A 24,825-nucleotide genomic window follows, 5' to 3' on the forward strand; every position below is an offset into this window, starting at 1 on the left:
AGGAACAATCTACAGTAGCCTATGTGATATTTACCAACTCATGGATTTGTTTTAACCCAAACTGCCGGTAATCAGACAAATCAGCCTTTAAAAAGGTCTCTGGTTTTACAAAGACCAGTATAAGTCAGTCACATTTTGAACATTGACAATGTATAATGTACTTTTTTTTTCTCCCCTAATTGGATGGTAATGCTTTTTTCTTTTTTTTTGCCAGATGGTCACCAGAGGGTGCAGTGAATCAGACCGTATCAGGCTCATTAAATCATAAAATAGGCCACAGATAATGTATAGAAAGATTTATTAGGAAAAATAGAGAAACACGTTGACTTTGATGGACATTTTATTGAAATATATATTGTGGTTTCAACATTTCCTACTCACTAAGGAGATTCATGAAACTCATTCGGTTTCATCCACACTTTTCTAGGGCATATGTCATGGTCTTAAATTGTAGTATATTTGGTCAGTTCAGTTACATTAAAACAGCCACTGACGTGTGACTGCACACAATCATATTTGGCTTTCAGATTTATACTTTTATGCCTTTTAAATATGAAGCTGTATCATTTAGTGGAGTTCAACATAGCAAACAGAAGGTAAAGATTCAGAGGCTTAGGTGAGATTACAAATAAAAATGTTAATGTAACATGAAATATTCTTTTTCCATCACTGCACTGATAACAATCAAGAACAAACTTTTATTTCATTTAGATTAAATATACATATAGCCTAACATAAAAACTCTAACCTCCCCCACCCAGTCAATACAATACATTTAACACTTTTATTTTTACATAGTTTTCACTGTCCATTGTTTTTCCCCATTTATCATCAGTTCTTTACTATCGCTGCTGTTAATTTTCTAAAGAATTTTCAAAAATGTAAATTTCCAGATGTTTTTGTGCAAAAATTTCGTTTATACTGTAGTGTTTTATTTATTAATCTACATTTTTATCAGATTAAGATCATATGAGGCAGTTTTTAGCCAATACATACTTTCTATAGCTCATATGATTTCTATATTTTTGTAAATGCAAAGATAGGACTGAGGAAATATTTATCAATAAGTTAATAATAATACTTGGGTTTTCTTTATTAAGCTCAGTTGAGTTGACGTCTCTCTACACTACACACTGGAGAATGTCTTCAGAGTTGTGTATCGTAGTTGCTCACAAATACGATATCTCATAGCTGTCGTCCTCCTGCTGGAGTAGAAATTAGATTATATATTAAAGATATGTGTCATTGTTGAAGTGATATATAAACATTATGCTGTATTAAAGGGATAGTTCACTCAAAATTGAAATTTCACTGATTATCTACTCACCCTCATGTCGACTAAGGGCTGGGAGAAGTTTCAGAGTTATCTGTGGCTTCTCTGAGTTACAGCAGGGCTCCGTGCAGCACTGCATGTCCATATAACGGTTGCAGATGGATACCACTTTTCTTCGTAACAAAAAGACACACCAAAAAACATCCAAATACCGTAATGTCCGTCTTGTATTGAAGCCCCGAAAGGCGAAATTGTTCCGAAAAAAATTAAATAAGTCTATATTTCAAGCTTGTTTGCAGCGGAAGCTCCTCTTCCCAGTCCGTCCAAATCTCGCGAGATTTGCGCCGGTGTCAGTGCGATTTTTTCGGAACAATTTCGCATTTCGGGGCTTAAATACAAGACGGACATTACATACGAGCAGCATGGAGGCATTTGGATGTTTTTTGGTGTGTCTTTTTGTTACGAAGACAGTTGGTATCCATTTGCAACCGTTATATGGACATGCGCTGCTACGCCGAGACCCCCTGTAACTCAGAGAAGCCACGGAGGACTCTGAAACTTCTCCCAGCCCTTAGTCGACATGAGGGTGAGTAGATAATGAGTGAAATTTCAATTTTGGGTGAACTATCCTTTTAACATAATCCTTTTTTTTACCTTTGTGACATTTCTGCTTGGTGCATCAGTGACTAGTAGTGAAAGGAAAGCTCCTCCTTCCTTCACAAGCATCATCACATCTTCCAGATATTTCTCCGCCACATTTTGTCCATTGACTTCTAACACGACGTCACCGACACGTAGTCCTGCACTTTGCCCCGAGCCACCAAAAGCCACCTGCAAGAGAGAAAACTCAATTTACTACAACATTTGACAAAAAAAAAAACCCACAATATCCTGGTCTGCTCTCTTTGTGCCTCAGTCAGTAACAAGGTAATGTTGTTGACTAAGTGAAATGAGATATTTCATCACCACCACCCACCTGGCTGATGAAAGTCCCAGGACTCTCGGGAACACAACTCAGATTAAAGCCGAACCCCAAAGGGCCTTTTCGCAGAGAACAGAGTCTAGACTTGCACAAGCCATCTACTTCCTTTTGCACTGACTCTTCTTCTGCCTCAGAGGCTGATGAACTGCTCTCCTTTTCTTTCTCAGCTGCATCATCCTCACAGAAGAGAAGCGGAAACAGACCCAACTAAAGGAAAATGAAATAAAGAATCAGGTAAAAAATAATTCTCATATGTTTCAGCTCCTCAGTTATGCATGACAGTGCTCTCGGAGAAGGAGAGGACAGAAACACTTGTGTGTGTGTGTGTGTGTGTGTGGGCCTCCTCTGAACAACTGCTGTGCAGCCTTTTCCAAACTTCAAAGAGATTCATCATTTAATATATTACATGTGTTATTCAGTTAATTGTTTTTTTGTTGCATGACTAATTTGTGGTTTTTTGTGTCCTGGTTTTCAGCTTCAGAATCTGAATCTGAATTAAAATCCTGACACTTTATTTTGCAGCCGCCTAAACATGTTGTTTCATTTAATAGTTCTGTCACATCATCACAATTTGATATTTTCTCACCCCTCCCTGCCCCCTTTAAAAATTATAAAACAGTAAATTTCACTGAGACCCACTGTTCGTTTTAACTGTGTACATTTTTACACAAGTAATTCTATGTCTATGTGTCTAAATAATTTTATTCAATGCAAGACACTACAGGCAAAAACACAGTTTTTTCATGCACTGATCAATTTTGAGATTTTGGGCTATTTTTCTTCATGTATTCTTTCAAAAAAGTCAAAAGAAATGGTAGAAAATCCACATTAAGGTGGTTATTTAACTTCATTTTGTCTCTTTCATCAGTAGATTTCTCCTAAATTCGCCAAAAGTTAACATGACATACTGTGCTGTGCTTGTTGTTATCTTGTTATCAGACCCATGTCAGGTCAGGTACCATTGTAAAGCTCTCTCTCCTGAACAATGATGTAGGCTCCAAAAATTGCCATTTCCTTTGTATCCGCAACCAATCGTAAAAGTACGATTTACATTAACGATCTATGGAAATTTACAGTACAAGTCTTTCAAGGCCATTTTCTCAAAATGAGTTTTTTCCTCAGACTCTGAACCCGAAATCTCCACTTCAGCAGCACTTACAGACACCAAACCTTCCAGTTTTATTCCTGTCTATATTCCGAAGGTTTTTACAGAGGGGATTGTTGATATATCATTCAAAGTCTGATTTATACAACATTTTATTCCTAAAAACATGGCGAAATTTGATTTTTTTTAGGGCTGGTGACACTGACAGTATTTTCTAATTTGCAAAGTGATAAAAAGAGATACCAAAAATCCTCCTCTGTAAAAACTTCTGACTCTACTGTAATATGTCAACAAAATAAAACAAGAATTTTGAAAGGGGCGTTATCCATTTTTCAGATTTTGGTTCTGGAAATGTATATGCAAATTAGCGCATATTTAATCAGATATTGCCTCATTTACATATTTAAACATATGATTTGACAAAACTTGTAATACAAAAAATATTTGTCTCAATATAAGTGATAAACTTGGGAAGTTTCATGGTGATATCTGTTATTTAAATTTTTTTTACCATATTCACATGTAAGTAGCGTAGCTACATTTTCCCCACCCCCTTTTGAAACATAGGAAACCGTTTTGGAGATGCTGCTCAGCTCACCTGGGTGTAAAACTCGAGCCCCTGCAGAGTGATGGTGGTGAAGGAGACCTGCTCTTTACTCTGCCTCACTCTGTCCACGATGTCTTCGTGCTTCAGCGTCTCCACCGACTCTCCGTTGAGCTCCAGCAGCAGCTCCCCGCTCCGAATCCCGGCCCTGTCCGCCGGGCCGCCGCTGTCCATCTCACGCAGAACGTGAACTGTTGTTAAAAAAATAAATAAATAAATACACAGAAATGTATTTAACCCTCCTGTTGTCCTTCTGTTCACTTCCTCCATCCTCCCTTCTTTCTTTCCACAATCCTTTTTGTTGCTTCTTTCCTTCCTTCCTCCCTTCCCTTCGTCCGTACTTCTTCCTTCTTTTTTGACCCAATCTGTTCCTTCCCTCCATCTTTCTTTCCTTCCCTTTTCCCTTCCTTCTTTCCTCCCATCGTTCCCTTTGTCCTTCCTTCCTTCTTTCCCTTCATCCTTCCTGCCTTCCTTCCTTCTTTCTTTCCCTTCGTCTTTCCTTCTTTCCTTCCTTCTATCCCTTTATCCTTCCTTCCTTCCTTCTTTCCCTTATTCCTTCCTTCCTTCCTTCCTTCCCTTCGTCCTTACTTCTTCCTTCTTTGTTGACCTAATCTGTTCCTTCCCTCCATCTTTCTTTCCCTCCTTTTTCCCTTCCTTCTTTCCTCCCGTCGTTCCCTTTGTCCTTCCTTCCTTCCTTCTTTCCCTTCGTCCTTCCTGCCTTCCTTCCTTCTTTCTTTCCCTTTGTCCTTCCTTCCTTCCTTCCTTCCTTCCTTCCTTCCTTCCTTCCTTCCTTCCTTCCTTCCTTCTATCCCTTTATCCTTGCTTCCTTCCTTCTTTCCCTTTGTCCTTCCTTCCTTCCTTCCTAACTTCCTTCCTTCCTTCTATCCCTTTATCCTTCCTTCCTTCCTTCTTTCCCTTATTCCTTCCTCCCTTCCCTTCGTCCTTCTTCCTTCTTTTTTGACCCAATCTGTTCCTTCCCTCCATCTTTCTTTCCCTCCTTTTTCCCTTCCTTCTTTCCTCCCATCGTTCCCTTTGTCCTTCCTTCTTTCCCTTCATCCTTCCTGCCTTCCTTCCTTCTTTCTTTCCCTTCGTCTTTCCTTCCTTCCTTCTATCCCTTTATCCTTCCTTCCTTCCCTTCTTCCTTACTTCTTCCTTCTTTTTTGACCCAATCTGTTCCCTCCCTCCATCTATCTTTCCTTCCTTCTTTCCTCCCATGAGTCCCATCGTTCCCTTTGTCCTTCCTTCCTTCTTTCCCTTCGCCCTTCCTGCCTTCCTTCCTTCTTTCTTTCCCTTTGTCCTTCCTTCCTTCCTTCTATCCCTTTATCCTTCCTTCCTTCCTTCTTTCCCTTTGTCCTTCCTTCCTTCCTTCCTTCTTTCCCTTTGTCCTTCCTTCCTTCCTTCCTTCTTTCCCTTCGTCCTTCCTGCCTTCCTTCCTTCTTTCATTCCCTTCGTCCTTCCTTCCTTCCTTCCTTCTTTCCCTTTGTCCTTCCTGCCTTCCTTCCTTCTTTCTTTCCCTTCGTCTTTCCTTCCTTCCTTCCTTCTATCCCTTTATCCTTCCTTCTTTCAATTATTCCTTCCTTCCTTCCTTACTAACTTCCTTCCTTCCCTTCGTCCTTACTTCTTCCTTCTTTTTTGACCCAATCTGTTCCTTCCCTCCATCTGTCTTTCCTCCCATCGTTCCCTTTGTCTTTCCTTCCTTCTTTCCCTTTGTCCTTCCTGCCTTCCTTCTATCCCTTTATCCTTGCTTCCTTCTTTCTTTCCCTTTGTCCTTCCTTCCTTCCCTCCTCCCTTCCTTCCTTCTTAACTTCCTTCCTTCCTTCTATCCCTTTATCCTTGCTTCCTTCCTTCTTTCCCTTTGTCCTTCCTTCCTCCCTTCCTTCCTTCCTTCTTTCTTTCCCTTCGTCCTTCCTGCCGTCCTTCCTTCTTTCTTTCCCTTCATCCTTCCTTCCTTCCTTCCTTCTTTCCCTTTGTCCTTCCTTCCTTCCTTCCTTCCTTCCTTCTTTCCCTTTGTCCTTCCTTCCTTCCTTCCTTCTTTCCCTTTGTCCTTCCTTCCTTCCTTCCTTCCTTCTTTCCCTTTATCCTTCCTTCCTTCCTTCTATCCCTTTGTCTTTCCTTCCTTCCTTCCTTCCTTCTTTCCCTTTATCCTTCCTTCCTTCCTTCTATCCCTTTGTCTTTCCTTCCTTCCTTCCTTCCTTCCTTCCTTCCTTCCTTCCTTGACCCAGGAGGGTTAAAAGGACGTAAATCCAGACTATACATGCTCATAACACTCTGTGCTGCTGCTGCTCTCTGTCTCTTACATGTGCGTCCCGACGGCGTCTTCTCCAGCTGCAGCAGGAAGCCGTAGCCCTCGGGCCCGGCCACCAGCTGGACTTCTCTGGCCCGGTGAGGGAGGTTGTGTGGAACGGCCATGCTGGGTAGGATGGGCATCCTCTGTTGCATGTAGCTCTTCTCGCTCTCGCTGTCAATCACGAGGATGGTGATGTGATTGCCGCATTTTTTCATCTGCAGCAAAAACATTATTTGTTATTTTTTACACAAAGTTGGAGAGAAAAGAAATCTTGAGTGTGACGTTACAAATCTCTTAAAAAAACAGGTAGGCTACCATATCAAAACTCTTATAATATTGTTGTTTGGTTTCCCTACAAATGAATGCAGCCGCTGTTACAAGCCCATACATCCCATTTTGATTCATCATTGTTTTTTTTTCTTTTGTCTGTCTTTAGTTAGTCTTGTTTGTTTGTTTTTTCTCTTAAAAATATAAATATATGCAGGTTTTGTTTCTTTTAACATTACACAACTACAATATGACAACAGCTATGTTTTGATATGCTGATGTTTTCCTTTCTTCTTGACAATAATTGTAAATCAAGAAATCAATACCAACTGTGTAATGTATTATGTGAGGATAATAATAATAATAAAGAAAATTGAAAAAAAAAAACAGTTACCATCCTGCTGAGCGCTGAGTGTGTGAGGTCAGACGCTACTGCTCCATTTATCCACACCAGGCGATCTCCCTTACGCACCCCGGCCCTCTCAGCTGCTCCCCCACTCACAAGGCTGATGGAGAAGTGGCCTTTCTCTCCTACAGAGCAAAGACAGGAGGGAGAAACTGTATGACACTGCATAGATTTCAAGTTAAAAGAATAGTTCACCCAAAATTCAAATTCCACTCATTATCTACTCACCCTCATGTCGACTAAGGGCTGGGAGAAGTTTCAGAGTCCTCCGTGGCTTCTCTGAGTTACAGGGGGTCTCGGCATAGCAGTGCATGTCCATATGACGGTTGCAAATGAATAGCCTACCACTTTTATTAGAACAAAAAGACACACCAAAAAACATCCAAATACCTCCATGCTGCTCGTATGTAATGTCCGTCTTGTATTGAAGCCCCGAAATGCAAAATTGTTCTGAAAAAAATTAAACAATTTCGCATTTTGGGGCTTCAATACAAGACGGACATTACATACGAGCACTATGGAGGTATTTGGATGTTTTTTGGTGTGTCTTTTTGTTACGAAGAAAAGTGGTATCCATTTGCAACCGTTATATGGGCATGCAGTGTTGCATGGAGCCCCCCGTAACTCAGAGAAGCCACGGAGGACTCTGAAACTTCTCCCAACCCTTAGTCCACATGAGGGTGAGTAGATAATGAGTGAAATTTGAATTTTGGGTGAACTATCCCTTTAAGGTATGTATTAGAGATCTTGATCTTGAACTTTGGACTTGCTGCGATTACAAGAGGAAACTTTACCTTCAACAGGCGTGAAGTTGACGCCCAGACCTGAGACAGGATCTCTGGTGATGTAGCAGAGTCTGGGTGGTTTGCAGGCTTTGCCCTTGTGTGCTTTGATCAGATCTCGGAGGTCCTGGCCTTGTGACACGGCGTTCTCGTACTCCTCCCCGTCCAACACCAACAAACATATCTGGTGTCCACTTAGCTTTATCTTCCTGGCCACCTTAATTCATGAAAATGGAAACACACACAGGATCCAGTAAGAATCTAATGAGACAGGTTTCTGTCCTTGTTGTAATAGTGTCGGAAGCTCATCTTTTTTTTTTTTCCCACAATATCTTTATTTGAATTTTAAGCAGCATAGCAAAGGGAAATACAGTCTTTGACATCCCTGCAACATGTCATACAGCATATGTTAGCTGCCTTATTATGTTCAAAACACAACATAAAACAAAAAATCACATAGAACACAAAACAACATGCTTCTCATGTTATTTAAGCAGATGATTTACACCACTTAGTGGAGTCCTATCAAATGATACAATGAAAAACTACGGGTATCTGAAAGAAAAAGGAAAAGGACAATAATAAAAAATGAAAGATAATAATAATCACAATCTTGGAAACTGCTATATCCACAGCTATTAGTCATTGATTTGATTGTCTATTATGTATGACTCCTTGACATATTCAATGAAGGGCCTCCTCCTCCATATACATTCAAATATGTGTTGTTTGGCCTTCAGTATGTAAGTGATTCTTTCCAGTGGTAGGCTCGACAACATCTGTCTTAACCATTGAGTGGTACTTGGTTATAATAATGCAATGCATTTTTTGGCATTAAGCAAGCAGAGGTTTATAAATGCTTGTTCATATTTATTATAGTTATGTTTCTCTGGGTATAAGCCCAGCAAAAGAAACTTAGGGTCTAATAAAATTGATTTTAAAACAATCTTCGGAAGCTCATCTTACCTCAGGGTGAGAAATGTGGTCAACATAGCAGTTGTTGACTTCCAGGAGTCTGTCTCCGTCTTGGAGGCCGCTGCATGCAGCCACTCCGCCTGACGTCACCTTTCTGATTATGTGACCGTTACATCCCCTCTCCACTCGCAGATGAAAGCCATAGGACTCCCCTTCCTCTCGCTTCAGAACGCACAGACGAGGTCTGGGTCTGGGCACGGAGTCTGAGCAGAAAGGAGACAGAGAAGTGATCTGTCTATCTGATGACATACACGACTTCCCTCATGTTTAAGTACCCAAAGTAGTACAATTTGAAAAACGCTAACCTGCGTCGTCTGTGATGACCATCACTGGGTTGTCTATTCCTTCTTTGGGATTAAATGTGAATTTCCTGTAAAAGGAGAAATATGAGTGACCCATTTAACCTTTCAGTTACTGCGAGTTGTTCTTAGATTTAATAGCTTGTTGGATAAAGAAAAGTCCACATTTCTTTCTTTTTATGACCCTAAAGTTTATATGGGTAAACCATTCCACGGTGTAAAAGGAAAAACAAAGTTACACATTGTTTGCGAAGTTTATCTACAAAGAGTATTTGTAACACAGTCTTTATTATGTTCAACTAATGTTCGACAATGTATATGCAAACAGTCGACCAACAAACGGTAAACTATTTAAAGGTTACAGTGAGGGCAACAACTTAATTGTCATCTATTCAATTCAATCAATCAATAATTCATCTAACCTGTTGAAATGTTACATATACTCTCTGACTATCCATATAAAGCCTGTACATGTTTCTTTCCAAATTTTGATCAGATTGATGATTCAATTGCATCAATTACTAACACATTTCAGAGTTTATTGTATGTTAATTGCATAACCTCTCCATTATCATAATAGTAGCAACAGCATTTATCTGTACACAGTAGGCTAGGCCTTATCTTAGGCCCAAAGTCTTAAAGATTACTTTGCTCCAACAGTCAAAATGCCAAGTCAAATACGACTTCTTTTCAAGCTCTGTGAACTCAGCTTTAATATGATTTTGTTTTCCAAGCTATAAATATCAAACTCTGTTCTGTGACGTGCCAGATCATCTAAGCTTAAACAGAACATTTTACATTATAGGGTTATTTTATAATGTAAGCAACTGGATGAAAAGCAGACTTACTCTGTCAAGCCAATGATTTCCACCAAACCTTGAAAGCAAAAAATAATATGAAGTCAGTGGCTTTAGCAGCATCACACTGTATGAAACTGACACATTTTCATTCATATTTACCATATTGATCATATGTAGCCTAATACTGCTTCCATTGAATCAACAGACACCAAATTAAATGAATCCAGTCATTACCTACCAATAACAGTAATATATATTAATTTGTACTCACAGCTCTATGAACGTCCGTGTGATTCTGTTCACTAAACTGTTACTAAACGCACCAGCTGAGCAGTAAGACTGTTATGTGTGAGCCTTGGACATGTGCTGACTATGACTATCATCGGAGGAACCATAAAACAGGGTTTGACTTCATGTGATTATCTTTAGTCTTTGGCCTTTCTAAAAGGAGAGGCTATTAAAGCACATTGAAGTTATACAAACATCTGAGGAAAGTGTGGTGAATAAAGAATTTGAACTGGTCAGGACCCGGCACTCTTCTCTGTTAGCCTGACAAGCCATTGTTTTTACACATTTGTTGGGGTATTTGTGAGAAGATGCTGACTAATGGATGACTTGTCACAAAAAAATACACTTAAGTTTTCAAATTCAAAATATACAACTTGCACACACATAGCTTTTTCACCCATGTGGCACATCTGAGCCACCATGATGAGCAATGTGTTTTTGCTGTTTGGGCCAAAACCTATTATGACTTGATGGCTTTAGAAAACATCCCTCTTACATAAATGATTGATGCCCTCGGCTGAGGTTGTCACTTCTGTGTCCAAATCCACATTTGCTTTGCACTGATGATGTAATTTTACAGTCTGCTGCTGCTGATTGTTATCCAATTAGTCCCCAGAGGAACAACACTCCTCTGCACTGCGAGATACACTTATCTTTATTTCTCTCTGGGTGCTGATTTACACTTTTCCGCTCTGAGAGAGTTTAATACAGAGAGTCAAAAAAAAGAAAAATACAAATATGTTGGCATCTGGCTGAGAAATGCACTTTTAAGTACAATCAGCTTCTTCCTGAGCTGCAGAAATAGGATTGTTGTGGCAGCTTTCCTCTCAGCGCTGAGCTCAAATACTGCACTGACTGAGGCCCCCAGCGTCATCTACACACGCTGGTTCTTTTATATGAATATAAATAGAGAGTTCATGCAGCTTTGTTCATCTTTTCTGTCTGACAGGCAAGCCATATGAATGCTTAATCATCAATGAAGCCTTGTTGTCATTGTATCTCATCTTTGCTGCTCTGGCACTTTGTCCCACACTTAACTCATTCCAGGAACTGGTTTATATTGCAGCATCCTAGAAAAACCCATGCCTTTGCTGTTATAGTGCTGCAAGATGCATGGAACCAATGTTTCACATGAGCTTGTTGAATCTACTTACTTACGCCTGTTTTTGTTGTTGTTATCAGGTTTTTGCCATAAAAGACATTGTGTTCCTGCAGCCTGTTTTTCCCTCCTCTTAGAAACAAAGTTAGCAATTTCATCCCACAAACTGTCACTGTCCTCTAATCTGCAACACTGCTGATCTGTGTGTTTCATCATGTCGGTGCACAAAGAGTCCTTGCTTCTCTGACACAGCGTGAAAACCAAACAAACTGTTGTGATGATGTAACCCACTGGATATGTGAGTGATCAGCAACAAACTCACTAAATCTCTTCTCCCCGCAGAAAAAAAGCCACGTCTCTCATCATCATCATCACATGTACGTACGTGGCTGAGCAGCCTCCTCTCCTGGATAGCTTATACCACAGGCACTTCGGTGCAGCTAATGGATCACTGTTTGCTTTTCCCCACCATAAACCCTCTCTTTAATGTTCTAGGTAGGACGTAGTGGTATACTCCAAGCACACACAAAGACAAACCACTGACTGACTGACTTTCCTGATGATAATGACCATTCAAACATTTGTCATTTTCCATTAGCATTTGGTTGCATATGATCATTTGTATAGCCTACATTTCTTTTCAAACATCTATATATTGATGTAAGACAAACATGGCACAAGCATAAGAAATTTGAGCTCAAAATACCCAAAACATAAATATAGAAATATAATCCAATCTAGTTTAATAGCTCATAAAAGATAAAAACTACAATTAAAAGATGCAGAAGGTTTGAATTTACCTGTAGTTGATTTCATGTTGTGTCTCTTTCCCATCAGGTCAGCATGCAGTCGACCACACACAGGGCTGTAACAGTGGGAGTCCTGTACATCCAAGCATTTATGCTGACCACAGACAGACTCCTCCCCATGAGGGGGGACACCGAGATTAATGTTTAATCTATGTGTGAAATTTTGAGCACACATATCTCTGTGTAACGTCTCTGCTGCATCGCACCATCTGCAAAACACGTAACAAGATACTTCCTAGCTATCCTGTCTCAGTAGATGGCATTCGTCTCGTTATTCCAGGAAAGGTAAACTACTTGCAACTATTTGTGCATGTGACTATATGCTGTCTCTTTCTACCTTTGTTTAAACAAAGGATCATTGACAGCATGCTCTAATTTAGATAATACTAAAAAAAAAGAAAGAATAGACACACACTTAAATGATCCACAGGAAAACAAACAGCAGAACGCTGTTCCCATGAGAATCACTTTCAGAAGGGATTTTTAGTGTCAAGGCCAAAGTTTGGTGACAAGTTGCACAAACAGACCTTCATCCAGTTGAAACAACAACAACTCCAGAGCAGTGATTTACAGTTCACCTGCTGTGGCAGCAGAAGGAAACGAGCCGATGGATATGATCGGCAGAGGAAAGAAGGAATGAATCACACTTTGCCACTTTGGTTTCCAGGAAGTCATACAAACAATGAAGTGTTGATAGGATGTTATTGACATTTTTGTCCCTTCACCATTTTATTTTATTTTTTTGGCATTTTAAAATACCTGACTTCACCTCCCACCTACCACACACATGTACCACAAGTACATGACATGCCTTGTGTCTCCCTCCATGAATTTCATGAGGGATATTATACAGCTCTGGAAAAAAATAAGAGACCACTTTCACAAATGTTTCTTAAAAGCATCTCTACAAGTATGACAGTCATTCTTTTCTTTTCTTTTTTAAATACCAACACAAACACAACTCCTTCTACTTAATGAGACACTGATGAGGTCATCACCTGAACCACATTTGATTTTATAGGAAGATTATAAAAACCACTGCTGGGATTAAACATTGACATTATCTCACAAAAACTGATTTATAAACTTTTCCTGAGTTGAAATATCCTTATTGTGTTGTTCAGGAATAAATATGAACATGTTTTCTTTGCATTATTATTATTCAAGGTCTGAAAAGACTTGATATTTTTTGTTATTTAGACTAGTTTAGTCATTTTCAGCCAATAAAAGCTCTAAATGACAATATTTTTATTTCAATTTTGGGGGAAATGTTGTCAGTAGTTGATAGAATAAAACAAACATTTTTTAATTTAATTTTACTCAAACACATACCTATAAATAGTAAAACCAGAGGAACTGATCATTTTGAAGTGGTCTCTTAATTTTTTGCTGTATGTCTCACTGAGATTTTATTTTATATGAGGTGTTATTAATATCACCAACAAAACCACACGTATACAGCAATGTCACATGTAGTTAGGTTTATTTGACAGAGATGCTTTGGTTAAGAGAAAGTCTATGCTCATGGATTTGGGAACAAAGGCACAGACCAAGAGAAGTTTGCTGGTAGACAGATTACACCTTGTAAAATAACATGACTTCAGATGCTCAGCAGGTGGCACTGCAGCATGTTCACGATACTCTCTATTCAAAATATGGCGCTGTGGGGAGTGTGAAGAAACCTCTGCTGTTCCTTAGGACACATGTTTTTCTTGGAGCCCTCTGGTGTTGTTTTTTTATTATTATTATTCATAGATGATCTAGTAAAGCTTCAGGATATAGGTTCATATCTGACTTCAAACAATATTCACATGCACACAGCAAGAGGTCATAGCCATTGCAATTTCCTCTGTGCATACTGGCAGTAAATAGGAATAAAGAATGGGTGACAAAATCCATCTATATTTCTACACCATGGAGCATTTGCACTCTAAATTTTTGCACAGTGATTTCCTCATGTTTTGCATTGTAATTTAATTAGGAATGGTGCACTACCGGTCCATTATGGAGATAAGGAACTATTACAGTGGCCAATAAATAACTCATGAACTTTCTTTTTAAACTGCATAAGTTATTGTGACCCTTGTCTGAACATGACAACAGGTTCAACTATGTAAGGGTGAAGTCAACAGTGTCTCAGCCTTTGTCCACTAGGTGGCAACAAAATTCCAAATAAAAATGTCTGTACTTAAAACTACCCTTATTTAAATTACATATGAGTCCAATTAAATGGTTAGCAAATGTATTTGTTGAAATATTTTATTTTATATCAAGTTGAGCTCTAAATGAAAACAGGTTTGACCTGTTTCGCTCTTGTAGATTTAGATCATTCGATCAAGGCATACAATGAACCAAATTTGCAATGCAGCAACAGGCCTTTAGATTTGAGATTATAGGCTATTTGACTTTGTTGAGTTGTTAGTTGAAGTTATTTGAGTCCTTAGACTGTGTGCCTGTGTGACCGCCGGTGACAAACTATTCTTCCTCCTGCTTTGAGGGAGCAAAGGCCCACACACAGTCAATTAGTAACTCTACCTCAGCTGGCGTTCAAAGGTTAGGCTACAGTATGCTGCATGCCATTAAGGTGTATCTGTGACAATGAAATGAATATATGGTGGTGGCTCTGGATGATTTGTCAGAATATGATGTATGTGTACAGTGCAGTTTGGCTTAACACATAGCATAACAGACAATACGTGCAGAGTTTTACCGTCGTCATGCTCATGTGACTGTGAAAGAATGACCTGAATGAAGTTGAACCCACAAGATAGAGAAAAAAAGGGAGTGACAGAGAGAGAGAGAAAGAGGAGAGAGAGAGAGAGAGAGAGAGAGAGCACAAGAGGCAATGGGGCCTCTATTTGGACTCTTCAATCCTGATACCGGATCCAAGTGTCAGCCCCTCTCAGTCATCCCTGATGGGATCCTCCCAGCCACAGGAAGACACAGCTCCCATCTGTGCCTAAGTCCTTGCCAAAGCACTGAAGTGCACTCACAGACAAAAATCTGTAAAGTAGACAGTTGCCTTTTTGTGAGCTTCATCCTGTTTCTGTTTGCTACATACAGTATAGTATATCTCAGGTCCGAGCATGGCTGGCCTGGCTGCGCTTGTATTGTGGCCTCACTTGACTCTTCACTTAAAGCTGCAAGGGATGACCTACAGTACAGTATAGTAAAGAGAGAGATAGGGACATCGTGTCAGAGAGTCGATAAGGAAAGACAAGGCCAAAGGCTGCAGAGCGGAGCTACCACCACTGCTGCCGTTTGTTTTTCACTGAGCCTGAAGCTAAATTCAGCCTCGGCAGGCCTGTGTGGCATCCCAGCAGAGAGTATAGTACGAACGAAGGCCAGTCTTTTATCGTGACACACATGGCTTCTCAGTGAGTGTCTGTGTCTGTGCGTTTCCTCAGCCTGCGAATCCATGGCAACAGCAGCATGAATGGTCCATTCAGGGCCACTACACCCTCTGCCTCTGAAAATATAGATCAGTAAACTAATTGCGCAGTTGGTTTGCTCAAGGTTCGTTTCCACGTGACAAGCAGCTTATTATATGACTATGAGTCTCAGCTGGGAAATAAAACTACACGCCTTGCTGTCATCCCAAAGAGAAATTCATTCATATTTAAATTTGCTAAAATTCCTGATGCAGTGATTTGGCTCTGGATTCATGATTAGTTGCGATGAAACACTTATGTTCAAGGGGCGTGTTGTCATGTAAGATTTTAAGTTAAAAAGCTTTATTTAATTTTTATTTCTAATATTCTACAATTATTTAACATAGAAAAACCTGGTCAACACATGATTATGATGTGTAAATCATTTTCAGACAATTTACATACTTACAAAAGCTGCCCTACCCCCCCAACCCCCCCCCCCCCCCCCCAAACATCTGTTTGAGGACAGATGTATCTCATTGGACGGTTCAGAATCCAGATGTTGTTGTCGGACCCTTGTGTTCATGGGCCGATTCTCTTCTGACAACGCCTTTATTATTGTGGCTAGATAGAAGATAATAATAAAATGACCAAAAATAACATCATTGAGAACTGCAACAACATTTCTGAAAAGTTATGTATGATAACACAATTTGTGTTCTGTTACAGTAACGGATGCACTACAATTAGATTATATGGATGCACAGAGCAAAATCAGCTAGTCTGAAGGAGCCCTGGGATGTTATGATGTTTGCAAGTAAATTTATATATAGTTTATGTACTTTCTGGTGTTATATACCCTCAAACCAAATCCAAATATCAGCAGATTTAAGAAAATGTACAAGAATATGATGCTTAGCAGGTATAATGGACAGTGATCAATAATGATTATTGGCGATTATAGTTAATGTACCCCATAATTGGTATGGCATGGTGATGTGAGGCAGAAAAGCCGATGTGTATAAGTAGGCCTATGTATATAAATGTATATGCATGTATATACTATTTTTATTTAGACAAACAAATATGTCACTTATTTTCCTTTTTTTTCTGTTTTATTTTATTTATTTATTTTTGCTTCCTCAATGCTCATTTCTATATTATGTTGGACAAGAATTTGTTCAGTAGCAAATTGGGAAGCTTTTGTCATTTTCATAATAAACAGTACAAGAAAACAAACAAACCCTTTCAATGATTCATGTGTGAATCTGGTTTACAGCTGTACTCTTTGATAGTTCTCCATCTATTATGGAGGCAAACAAGAATAATTGTCTCAGATGACCATTGATCTTTATTAAATGAGTTTTCTACAGTATTTCCACATTATGGTGGTTTTCCAGAGAGGAGTGGGAGAGTCTCAATGCATTCCTCCTTTACTAAACATGATGTCTGATGATCAGCATACAGATGTTCTAATCTTCATGTCTCAGCACACATTTTTCAGAAGCCATAATTGCTGGCTCAGCAGGATGAGATTTCTGCTAAAAGTTCAGCTCATTCGTGAGACTGTCTTCTTAGCATCCAGTCTTCCATTGAGCAATGAGTTGACATCCTCTGCCAACAGAAATTGTGGATGTAAAAAGAGGAAACGATCACTGGGGGTAGCCTACACACACACACACCCCACCCAACAAATAGGCTATTGCATGATGCTTACTGTCTGAAACACACACATCCTACAGACAGACTGATGAAGATGTCATTGTTTTGTGCCATATGATTTAATTTTTGAATTTGTATTTTGGGTTCATTTCACGCAAAATGTATTATGTGGCTATGTATGTCTATGTATATTTGTATGTCTCCTTCCTGTGTATGTATTCCTGTCATTTTTGTGTCTGGGCCCCTTTCAAAAGCTCTTGAGCTTCTCAGGGTGTCCCATTTCACATATGAAATTACAAATATTTTAATGATTTTAGTACCTTTTCTATATATGTGAATAAAGATGATGATGTTGAGAAAATGGCATGAATGGACATTCATTTCTTGCATATCCTCCTGTCATTTTCATTCTCTGAACACACAGTGGTGTGCTCAGATCATCAACCTAAGTGAAAGTTCATCTAAAAGTAGGGCATAACGCAATTGCATAACGTATTTACCGGTAGTGTGACAACAAGGAAAAAGGAAAAAAGAAAAAGGAAAAAAAAAAGGATTTGAGAAGAAAAAAACACACAAAAACAACCGTGAGCTTAGAAATGTCATGAAGATATGCTACGATAAATGTGAAGAGTCGCTTAACTGAGTTCAAGAAAAAGTTGAATTTCCGACTTTTGCTCCGAGCGATCTGATTGGCTGAGAGGAACAAGTGTAACACCGCGTAGGGAATGACGTTAATTTACAAATACGAATGATGTGGCAAAAATCAAAGGGCGAATAGGAAGAAGTAGTCCCACGTTTAACATTACGTTTTTTCTTCTAAACCTTTGATGTTTGATGTTGAAGCTCGGGTGTTTCAAAAAAGAATTCAAAACTTAATAATAATACTTAATAATTGTCATTGTTCACGACACTGTGTACTTTTTTTTTTTAAACAGCAGTGACTCCAGTCCGTATCCCTCCGCCTCATCGAGTGCACTGCACTTCCATTTCCGGGATGTTTTCTCTGCTGACCAACCTCCATCGCCATTGCAGCAGGTCCGGGGAAGTCGGTGTAGAAGTGGCAGCCAGTCGGTGTTGTTAGCTATAGGGGAAGAGCGAGGAGCCCGCAAGTAAACAGTTAAGGGACGAAATTAAAAAGTACCATCACGCCGACAGCACGTTTAAAAACAAGGTTTATAATCGATTCGTTTAGGTTTTTCTTTTTTTTTAAGAGGCATCCCTGGCTGTCCGGGCTAGGATCTAAGAGAAGAAGCCGTAGTTTGTTGTAGCATTTAGAAGAAACCGGAGGAGAGAGACAGAGAAGAGAGGAACCGCCATGGCTCAGATACTGCCTATTCGCTTTCAGGAGCACCTGCAGGTATATTTGGATGAATGGATGAATGGTTAAGTTGTTATGTAAAGTTTGTCTTTCTTTTGATACCAATACGCGATCCTAAGTGGATACTTTGTTAGAAGTCTGTGGGGAAGAAGCTAAGTTAGCTTTCGGCGAAGCTATCCACCGGGCTAACTAGCTTGGCAGGGTGGATGACGTTTATCTTAGTTAGCATCTAGCCTTCCTGCTGCTAACACTTTTTACACTAGCAAACCACCCTTGTTCGTGATGTAAAATGACGAAAGTCTACAATTTAATACCACTGAAGGTTATGAATTGTTATCAGGTTGTATTTAGGAGTAATGCGTGTAAGCAAACTCATTAAAAAGAAGGCATAATGTTGAGAAATACTCAATGGAGGTGTTCGTTTTCTCGGAAATAGATAGTGCTACACAGGACAAATGGTCGCTGTCAGTGCTACGATGAGGCTGGTTATTAAAACAACCATACATGTCATGTTAAATCACTATTTTACAACCGATACAAACATGATTTAATGTAATTCAGTGCACTACTTTCTTTTTTCATAGCACAGTGACGCAATAGCTAACTAAATAAAAAAAAAGTGAAAATGTGTGGTGGTCTTTTCCCCAATTAAGTTACGTGTATAGCCTAGCGTTGACATATTATGCACTGCACTGCCCTATCACTTTAAAAAGTAATTGTCTGACCTCTGTAGGGCTGTCACGTTTTGTAGGTTGTAGAAATGAATGGTCATGTGCTGTGTTGGCTTGTCAGATAGCTGCCCATGTTGAATGACTTAGCCGAAGTTGGCGCAGGCTCAAACATTCACTGAGACTTGACTTCTGCTTCTGTTTAACTCTCTGTCTGTTGCCTCTTCCTTTTGATATGGCATTCATTTCGGGTGGTATCTTTTTTTTTTCTCTGCTGCTGCCATTGTGAACAGGTGATTTCGTGATGGTGTTGTAATCCTGTGTGACCCATTTGCACTGTGTTTGATTCTGGGTTTTAAATGGCCACACCTTTACTTCACTTTACTATACTTACACCCTAATAAAACCACAAGCTGGTCAGGTTTTTTTAGTACCGTAGGTGGAACAAGCCCATGGTTTCAGTCTCTGGGTGCTACTGACTTTCAGGTTGTAATGAATAAATCATCAATTTGGTGTTTCATTCAAGCTTCAAATTAGAAATGTGATCCACCTCCCATCTTAACAAATACAATACAAGACTGAATTTGTTGAGTCGAGTCTTTGTATTTGTTTTCTAGCCTGACCTCAACTCAAAAGGCTTTGTGCCTCTCAGTGTAGTGAGACTAATGTAAGTTATGACAACTTACTTGTGATCTGAGTTGTTCTTATTGCTTCTTGTTGTCTTTTTTTTCTTTTGCATGTAGTAGTAGTAACAGTGTTTTGACACTGATTACTAAAAAGAGGTCAGAGGTCAAGGTCAGTACCATTGAACTCAGTGAAACATCAGGAGTGTCAGGTCTCCTAGTCTTAACTATTGTTCCATCTACAGAACAGCGAGGTGAAGTGCGGTGCTGTTTTTGTTTTAAATGAAGTACATTTTTGTCCTGGAGCACCAGTTACCATTCACAGTGCCGATCAACGTGCTTATGTGATTATCATAAGTTAATGTGTTGGCCTGTCGCCAGAGATTGAGTACCACCGTAGTTGCTCAACTCCACAAAGCAAAGTAAATGTATTTTGTGTAAAGAGTTACATTGGAAATATTACAACATGGTCTGTTTTGTGACTTCTTTTTAAGTTCATCTTAATTGTAGGAGTGAGAGTAAACAGAGTGACCACTACAGACACAGTGCTCACTGAGCATCATAACTGAACTAATAATTTATCTTCAGCTGACAAAAAGGTCTGTGCAGTTGTACCTTGATACATGTTTGCTGTGAAATTATACTCATAGTCATCAATTTTTAATTTTAACCAAGATTTCATTCAAGGAACCAGCATATTTCACTTGGAACTTCAAATAGCTTCTTGTCATTAACAGCTGTTTATGTTTTATATACATACATTTGCATGATAATACAATCGCTTATTTTGTTTTTTTATTTTCAAATTACCTGTACTACACTTCTCAGTTCTCAGTGATATATAACCATCAAAGCTGACGATGACTGAAGTATGCTTTCTCAGATTTGTGTCATTGGCATGTCACAAGGTCATTTTGTGTGGCTAATCAACTCCCATGGGGTCTCCAGCAACTATTACTAATGCATGACCTGCATATGCTGTTTCATGCATGTTTCACAGCATACATCACTTGATCATGCAGAATGATATATAAGGATGATGTGACCTAAAACATACAAACTGTCACATTTACATTTTTACGTTGATATCTCTAATTGATAGGTGCAGAAAGACGAGCCTGAGCATTTCTAATATTGTTGGTTGTCAGTTTGTTAGGTACAATAAGATGCTGGCATGGCTCTTCACAGGGTCACACAGGGGAGTAGAAAGGAAGCCAGTTTATTGGTGCACTAGAGTCACATGACGCTGGAGTAAATCATACTGATATGAGCTCCTGGCTTCTGCTATGGTGCTGTCATGACTTCTCTTACATAGTTATAACAGTATGCAGACTCAGCAAAGCAGGTTTATGTCTGAATTAGCTTTGCACAAATTAGAGGAATGTTAAAACTATAGCAATATAAATTACTAATTTTGATTTATCTGTTTTATTTTCCCCTTTTTTTTTTGGAGGGGGCTTGTAGTGAGATGTACAGAGCCAGCATTTACTTTGGTCTATCTCTCTCCCTCTCACTCTTTCCTCAGACTCTGCTGTCATGTGTTCTCTGTCATCCGGTCAACTTGCATAGCTTGCATTTTGATATATCATCCATTTATATAGTGTAGTGTAAACCCCCCAGTTAGAGAACTTAATTTGCTGAATTGTCAAGTAAAATGCATGCATCTGATCTTAGCACCTCACATCTTTTGCTCACACAACATAGTTCTCTGTTTGTCGTACACTAGTTTGTACAGTAGGAACAGGAATTGGTATCATTTTGTTGATGATGTGTTGTCAATCTCAGAACAGTTGTACACATGTCTATTTAATGAATGAGTGACGTTACTAACTAATGGATTATATTCTGTTGATTATAATACCAACAACGAACTGCAGTGCACATAGAGGGTTTGACAAGCCAGGTTGCCTTTTCAGACACTGTTGACCGTTTGTGGAGGGAAAAACTTAAAGCTCTTGCTTATCAAGTGGCATGTTAATTCAACGCAGTGCGTCACATATGATTCTATAATTACATGTTGAAACACTGTTATTTTACTTTCTGTATATTATGCATGGATGTTTTGCAAGTACAGACAGCCATGCTTCATATTTACAAAACACAATTTAACTCTCTCACATCAACCAAGAACCTGTTAAACATACATGTAGGTGGTGGTTCTCACAGGTGTCACAACATTTTTCAAATGTATCCAGATTGCAAATATGGGAGAAAAATGTTTTGATAGACATATTTATTACAGGAAATGTTGATGGTTAGCTTAAATTACATGTCTGTGGTCTAACAAAAGATTGAGTTTCCTGAATACACTTGAAATATGGGAGAAGAGTTCATTCGGATTCACTTTCTGTGGTGGTTGATAGTAAATTTTATCTTTTTGTGGCTCATACACTTACTGTAGGTCTGCTGCTCTTTGCCTGGTGGGGAAGGACATTTCGTGAGCTTAGAATTATAGGGTTCTATCTCCGTTTTGGGTAGTTCCGAGATATTGAGCATCAAAGTTCCAACTCGGCTTGTATTTTGGTTGATAGAACCTTTTTATTTTATGAATAACTAATTAAAAAATGTTGAAAATTTAAAAATAGCACCACACAGGCATTAACAGACCACTGATGGATGATACTATGCAAAAAACTCAATTTTGAAAAAAATGGAGATAGAACCTTATAATTCTAAGCTCACGATTTGTTTATTGTGCCATGGTCTTTAAATATCACATTACGAGGTTTGCATTTTACACTTTGAACTGTGCTAGTAACTGACCAGCTGAGATCCCGTGACAGGCCGGCCGACCGGTAAGGAAGGAGTCGGACACAGATTTGCTCAACACTTGACATTCTGCAGTGCTGTCTAAACTGTTAAGATAAAGCATGCATTTGGGAGGAAAAAAAAAGGAAACTGCATTCCCAAAACCACCTCAGCAGAACTTGCATGGACTGTGCAGACTGATGGGCTTCAGAAATCCATGCAGTCCTTCCTCCCCTCTGTCAGTTTATCAGTAAAGGCAGCCCTCTTGCTCCTCACCCGTGGGCTGGTCACATGTCCCCTGCCAGTGTCACATGGTAGTGGAGGAGGCAGCACTGGGCAAGCCTGTTGTTTCAGTCCTAGTAGACAATGGGTCCCTGGTTTCCTGTTGTGGAGCATTTGCAATGAAGTGCTGCAAGCCTCAGCACATTACATACTACATCCTTCCCTGCCCTGCCTTGAACTTTTACATGTGTGGGACACATAGACGGCTGGGTTTTTGCTGAGCAAGATGCTGCTTTCCTTTGAAGGAGGAAGAGCGTACAGGTTAAATCAACAAATGCCGGATTCCTTTTGGGTCATCGAGTGTAGTTCAAACTGGCTGGCTAATTCATGACATCTGCAAGAATCAGTAGAAACCATCAGCACAACTGGGCTGACACAGTTTCCTTACTAGAGAGCACTGTTTTTCCTGAGCTGTTGGTCCCCTTTCTAGGGTTACATGATGCATCAATTATTGCATAAAAAATAATGTTTATTGATTTTTTTTTTCAGACCCATATCAGATTGAAGCCTGATATACGTATCATAGCAGTTGCAGGGAAGCTTTCATGCTGCAGAAAAGTTCACGTTCATTCATTTATTTTCACATTGAAGTGGAAGTACTTGCTATTCCAGCCAACGAGCACCTGGTGTCCGGTGATTGAACCCCCTGCTGTGCCCCCAGAATGAAGGTTTATTACACTTAGTCCGTCTATGACATATGAATGAAAAATATAATGTGTTTCAACTGGCATACTCACCAATTGTATGGTTGTAACTACAACTGATTACTGCATGTCATTCATGGACATTTAGTCTGTCTTTATATAGACTTTAATAACCAGTTTAAAGGGATAGTTCAACATTTTGGCAAATTGGCCCATTGCCATAATCCCTACAGTCATAGCAGTAGGTTCGTTACCTTTATTTGTCGGTGCAAGCTGTTTTTAGAACGGCGGAGCAGAGCCGCGAGCTGCTCAGAGCTAGGCTACAGAGGCTGATGGGATTTCTTGGTTTCCCTCATCAAACTCATCAAATACACAATCCAACAACTCCAAAACGCTCTGGTGGACAAGTTGTGACCTGCACATTCACCACGCTATGAGATAATAACAGAACATTACCAGACAGAGTTGTTTTAGAGGTAAATTCATGCAAAACCGCTGATGCGCGTTCCCGTCTGGGACAGTTTTTCAGCAAGCAGTCTCTGTATTTACCTCGAAAACAACTCTGTCTGGTAACGTTCTGTTATTATCTCTTAGCGTGGTGAATGTGCAGGTCACAACTTGTCCATGAGAGCGTTTTGGAGTTGTTGGATTGTGCATTTGATGAGTTTGAAGAGGGAAACCAAGAAATCCCATTAGCCTCCGTAGCGTAGCTCTGAGCAGCTCGCGGCTCTGCTCCGTCGTTCTAAAAATAGCTTGCACTGACAAATAAAGATAACAAACCTACTGCTAAGACTATAGGGATTATGGCAATGGGCCAATTTGCCAAAAATGTTGAACTATCCCTTTAAAGTGTCACTCAGGACATGTGTTATCAGAAATTCTTGTGACCGGTAGTGGATCATCATCACGTTAACTTAACTGATTGGTTTAACTGCCGTAAATCCTCAATAAAATATCCAATCAGACGGCAATAGATGGGGCCTCATTTCCTTACGCTGTCTTGATAAAATTCCAGGGCACAGAGTCAATAATATATAATATATCGATTATTAACCAAGGAGATTTCAGTGACGCTAACGTGACAGTTCTGTTCACTGTCCCTGGTGTAGAAATATTGCCTTGCAGCGACACTATTATGGGATTTGTCCTACTATACTGTCATGTAATTGAAGTCACAGGTCGGAAAGAGATTTGAATAAAGTGAGCAGCAGAGAGTTGGAGTTAATAATTTGTCAAGGGACTAATGATAGTAAAGCGTAGTGAGTATTGTGAGTCATTGTTTCTGTTGCGTGCAATTTGTTGTTGTCATCATTACTCACCATTTAGCAAACAGGTTTTTCTAATCAGGTTCTTTTGTAAATTGATTTTGTTCCTCCAGTTTACTGTGTTTAATGTTCTCTTTTCTTATCCTATCAGTATTAGCACTTGTTGTCTTTAGTATAAAAAGTTGAAAACAACAGTATTATTTAGACCCCGTCTGAGCACAGAGACCTTATTGTTGTCTATTGTCCTAGAGTTTATGCGATGCTTCCA

General features: G+C 39.4%; 2 protein-coding genes across 6 annotated transcripts in view; one reads left to right on the forward strand and one right to left on the reverse strand.

Annotated features, from left to right (window-relative positions):
* Positions 1–431: 431 nt before the first annotated feature.
* nherf4b (NHERF family PDZ scaffold protein 4b) lies at positions 432–12,087 on the reverse strand. Of its 2 annotated transcripts, none has more exons than XM_085797298.1 (11): positions 11,968–12,087; positions 9,829–9,856; positions 8,987–9,051; positions 8,673–8,884; positions 7,719–7,923; positions 6,913–7,049; positions 6,262–6,466; positions 3,959–4,155; positions 2,250–2,462; positions 1,928–2,104; positions 432–1,202 (listed from the first exon to the last, which is right to left on the reverse strand). In XM_085797298.1, the coding sequence occupies exons 1-11, from the start codon at positions 11,999–12,001 to the stop codon at positions 1,170–1,172; spliced, it is 1,506 nt and encodes a 501-aa protein (XP_085653424.1). In that variant the 5' UTR covers positions 12,002–12,087; the 3' UTR covers positions 432–1,169. The 2 variants fall into 2 exon arrangements, with proteins under 2 accessions (XP_085653424.1, XP_085653423.1); XM_085797297.1 differs by having other exon boundaries at positions 1,030–1,205.
* A 5,953-nt stretch (positions 12,088–18,040) lies between these two features.
* Positions 18,041–24,825, forward strand: part of cltca (clathrin, heavy chain a (Hc)) — a 45,360-nt gene continuing 38,575 nt past the window's right edge. For all 4 annotated transcript variants that reach the window (XM_085797300.1, XM_085797302.1, XM_085797301.1 and 1 more), the window contains exon 1: positions 18,041–18,366. In XM_085797300.1, coding sequence (XP_085653426.1) covers positions 18,325–18,366 — 42 coding nt within the window. In that variant the 5' untranslated portion in view covers positions 18,041–18,324. The remainder of the gene's footprint in view (positions 18,367–24,825) is intronic.

The sequence above is a fragment of the Trachurus japonicus genome, chromosome 14 (genome assembly GCF_045865225.1).
Source record: "Trachurus japonicus isolate A0001 chromosome 14, Traja_1.0".
Lineage (NCBI taxonomy): Eukaryota > Metazoa > Chordata > Actinopteri > Carangiformes > Carangidae > Trachurus > Trachurus japonicus.

Excerpts from the sequence above, each read along its gene's own strand:
- nherf4b (XM_085797297.1), bottom strand. The coding sequence starts at position 12,001 with ATGGGAAAGAGACACAACATGAAATCAACTACAG. Across the intron at positions 8,885-8,986 it reads GGTCATCACAGACGACGCAG|ACTCCGTGCCCAGACCCAGA; the intron begins GTTAGCGTTTTT and ends CTTTCTGCTCAG. Across the intron at positions 2,105-2,249 it reads CTGGGACTTTCATCAGCCAG|GTGGCTTTTGGTGGCTCGGG; the intron begins GTGGGTGGTGGT and ends TCTCTCTTGCAG.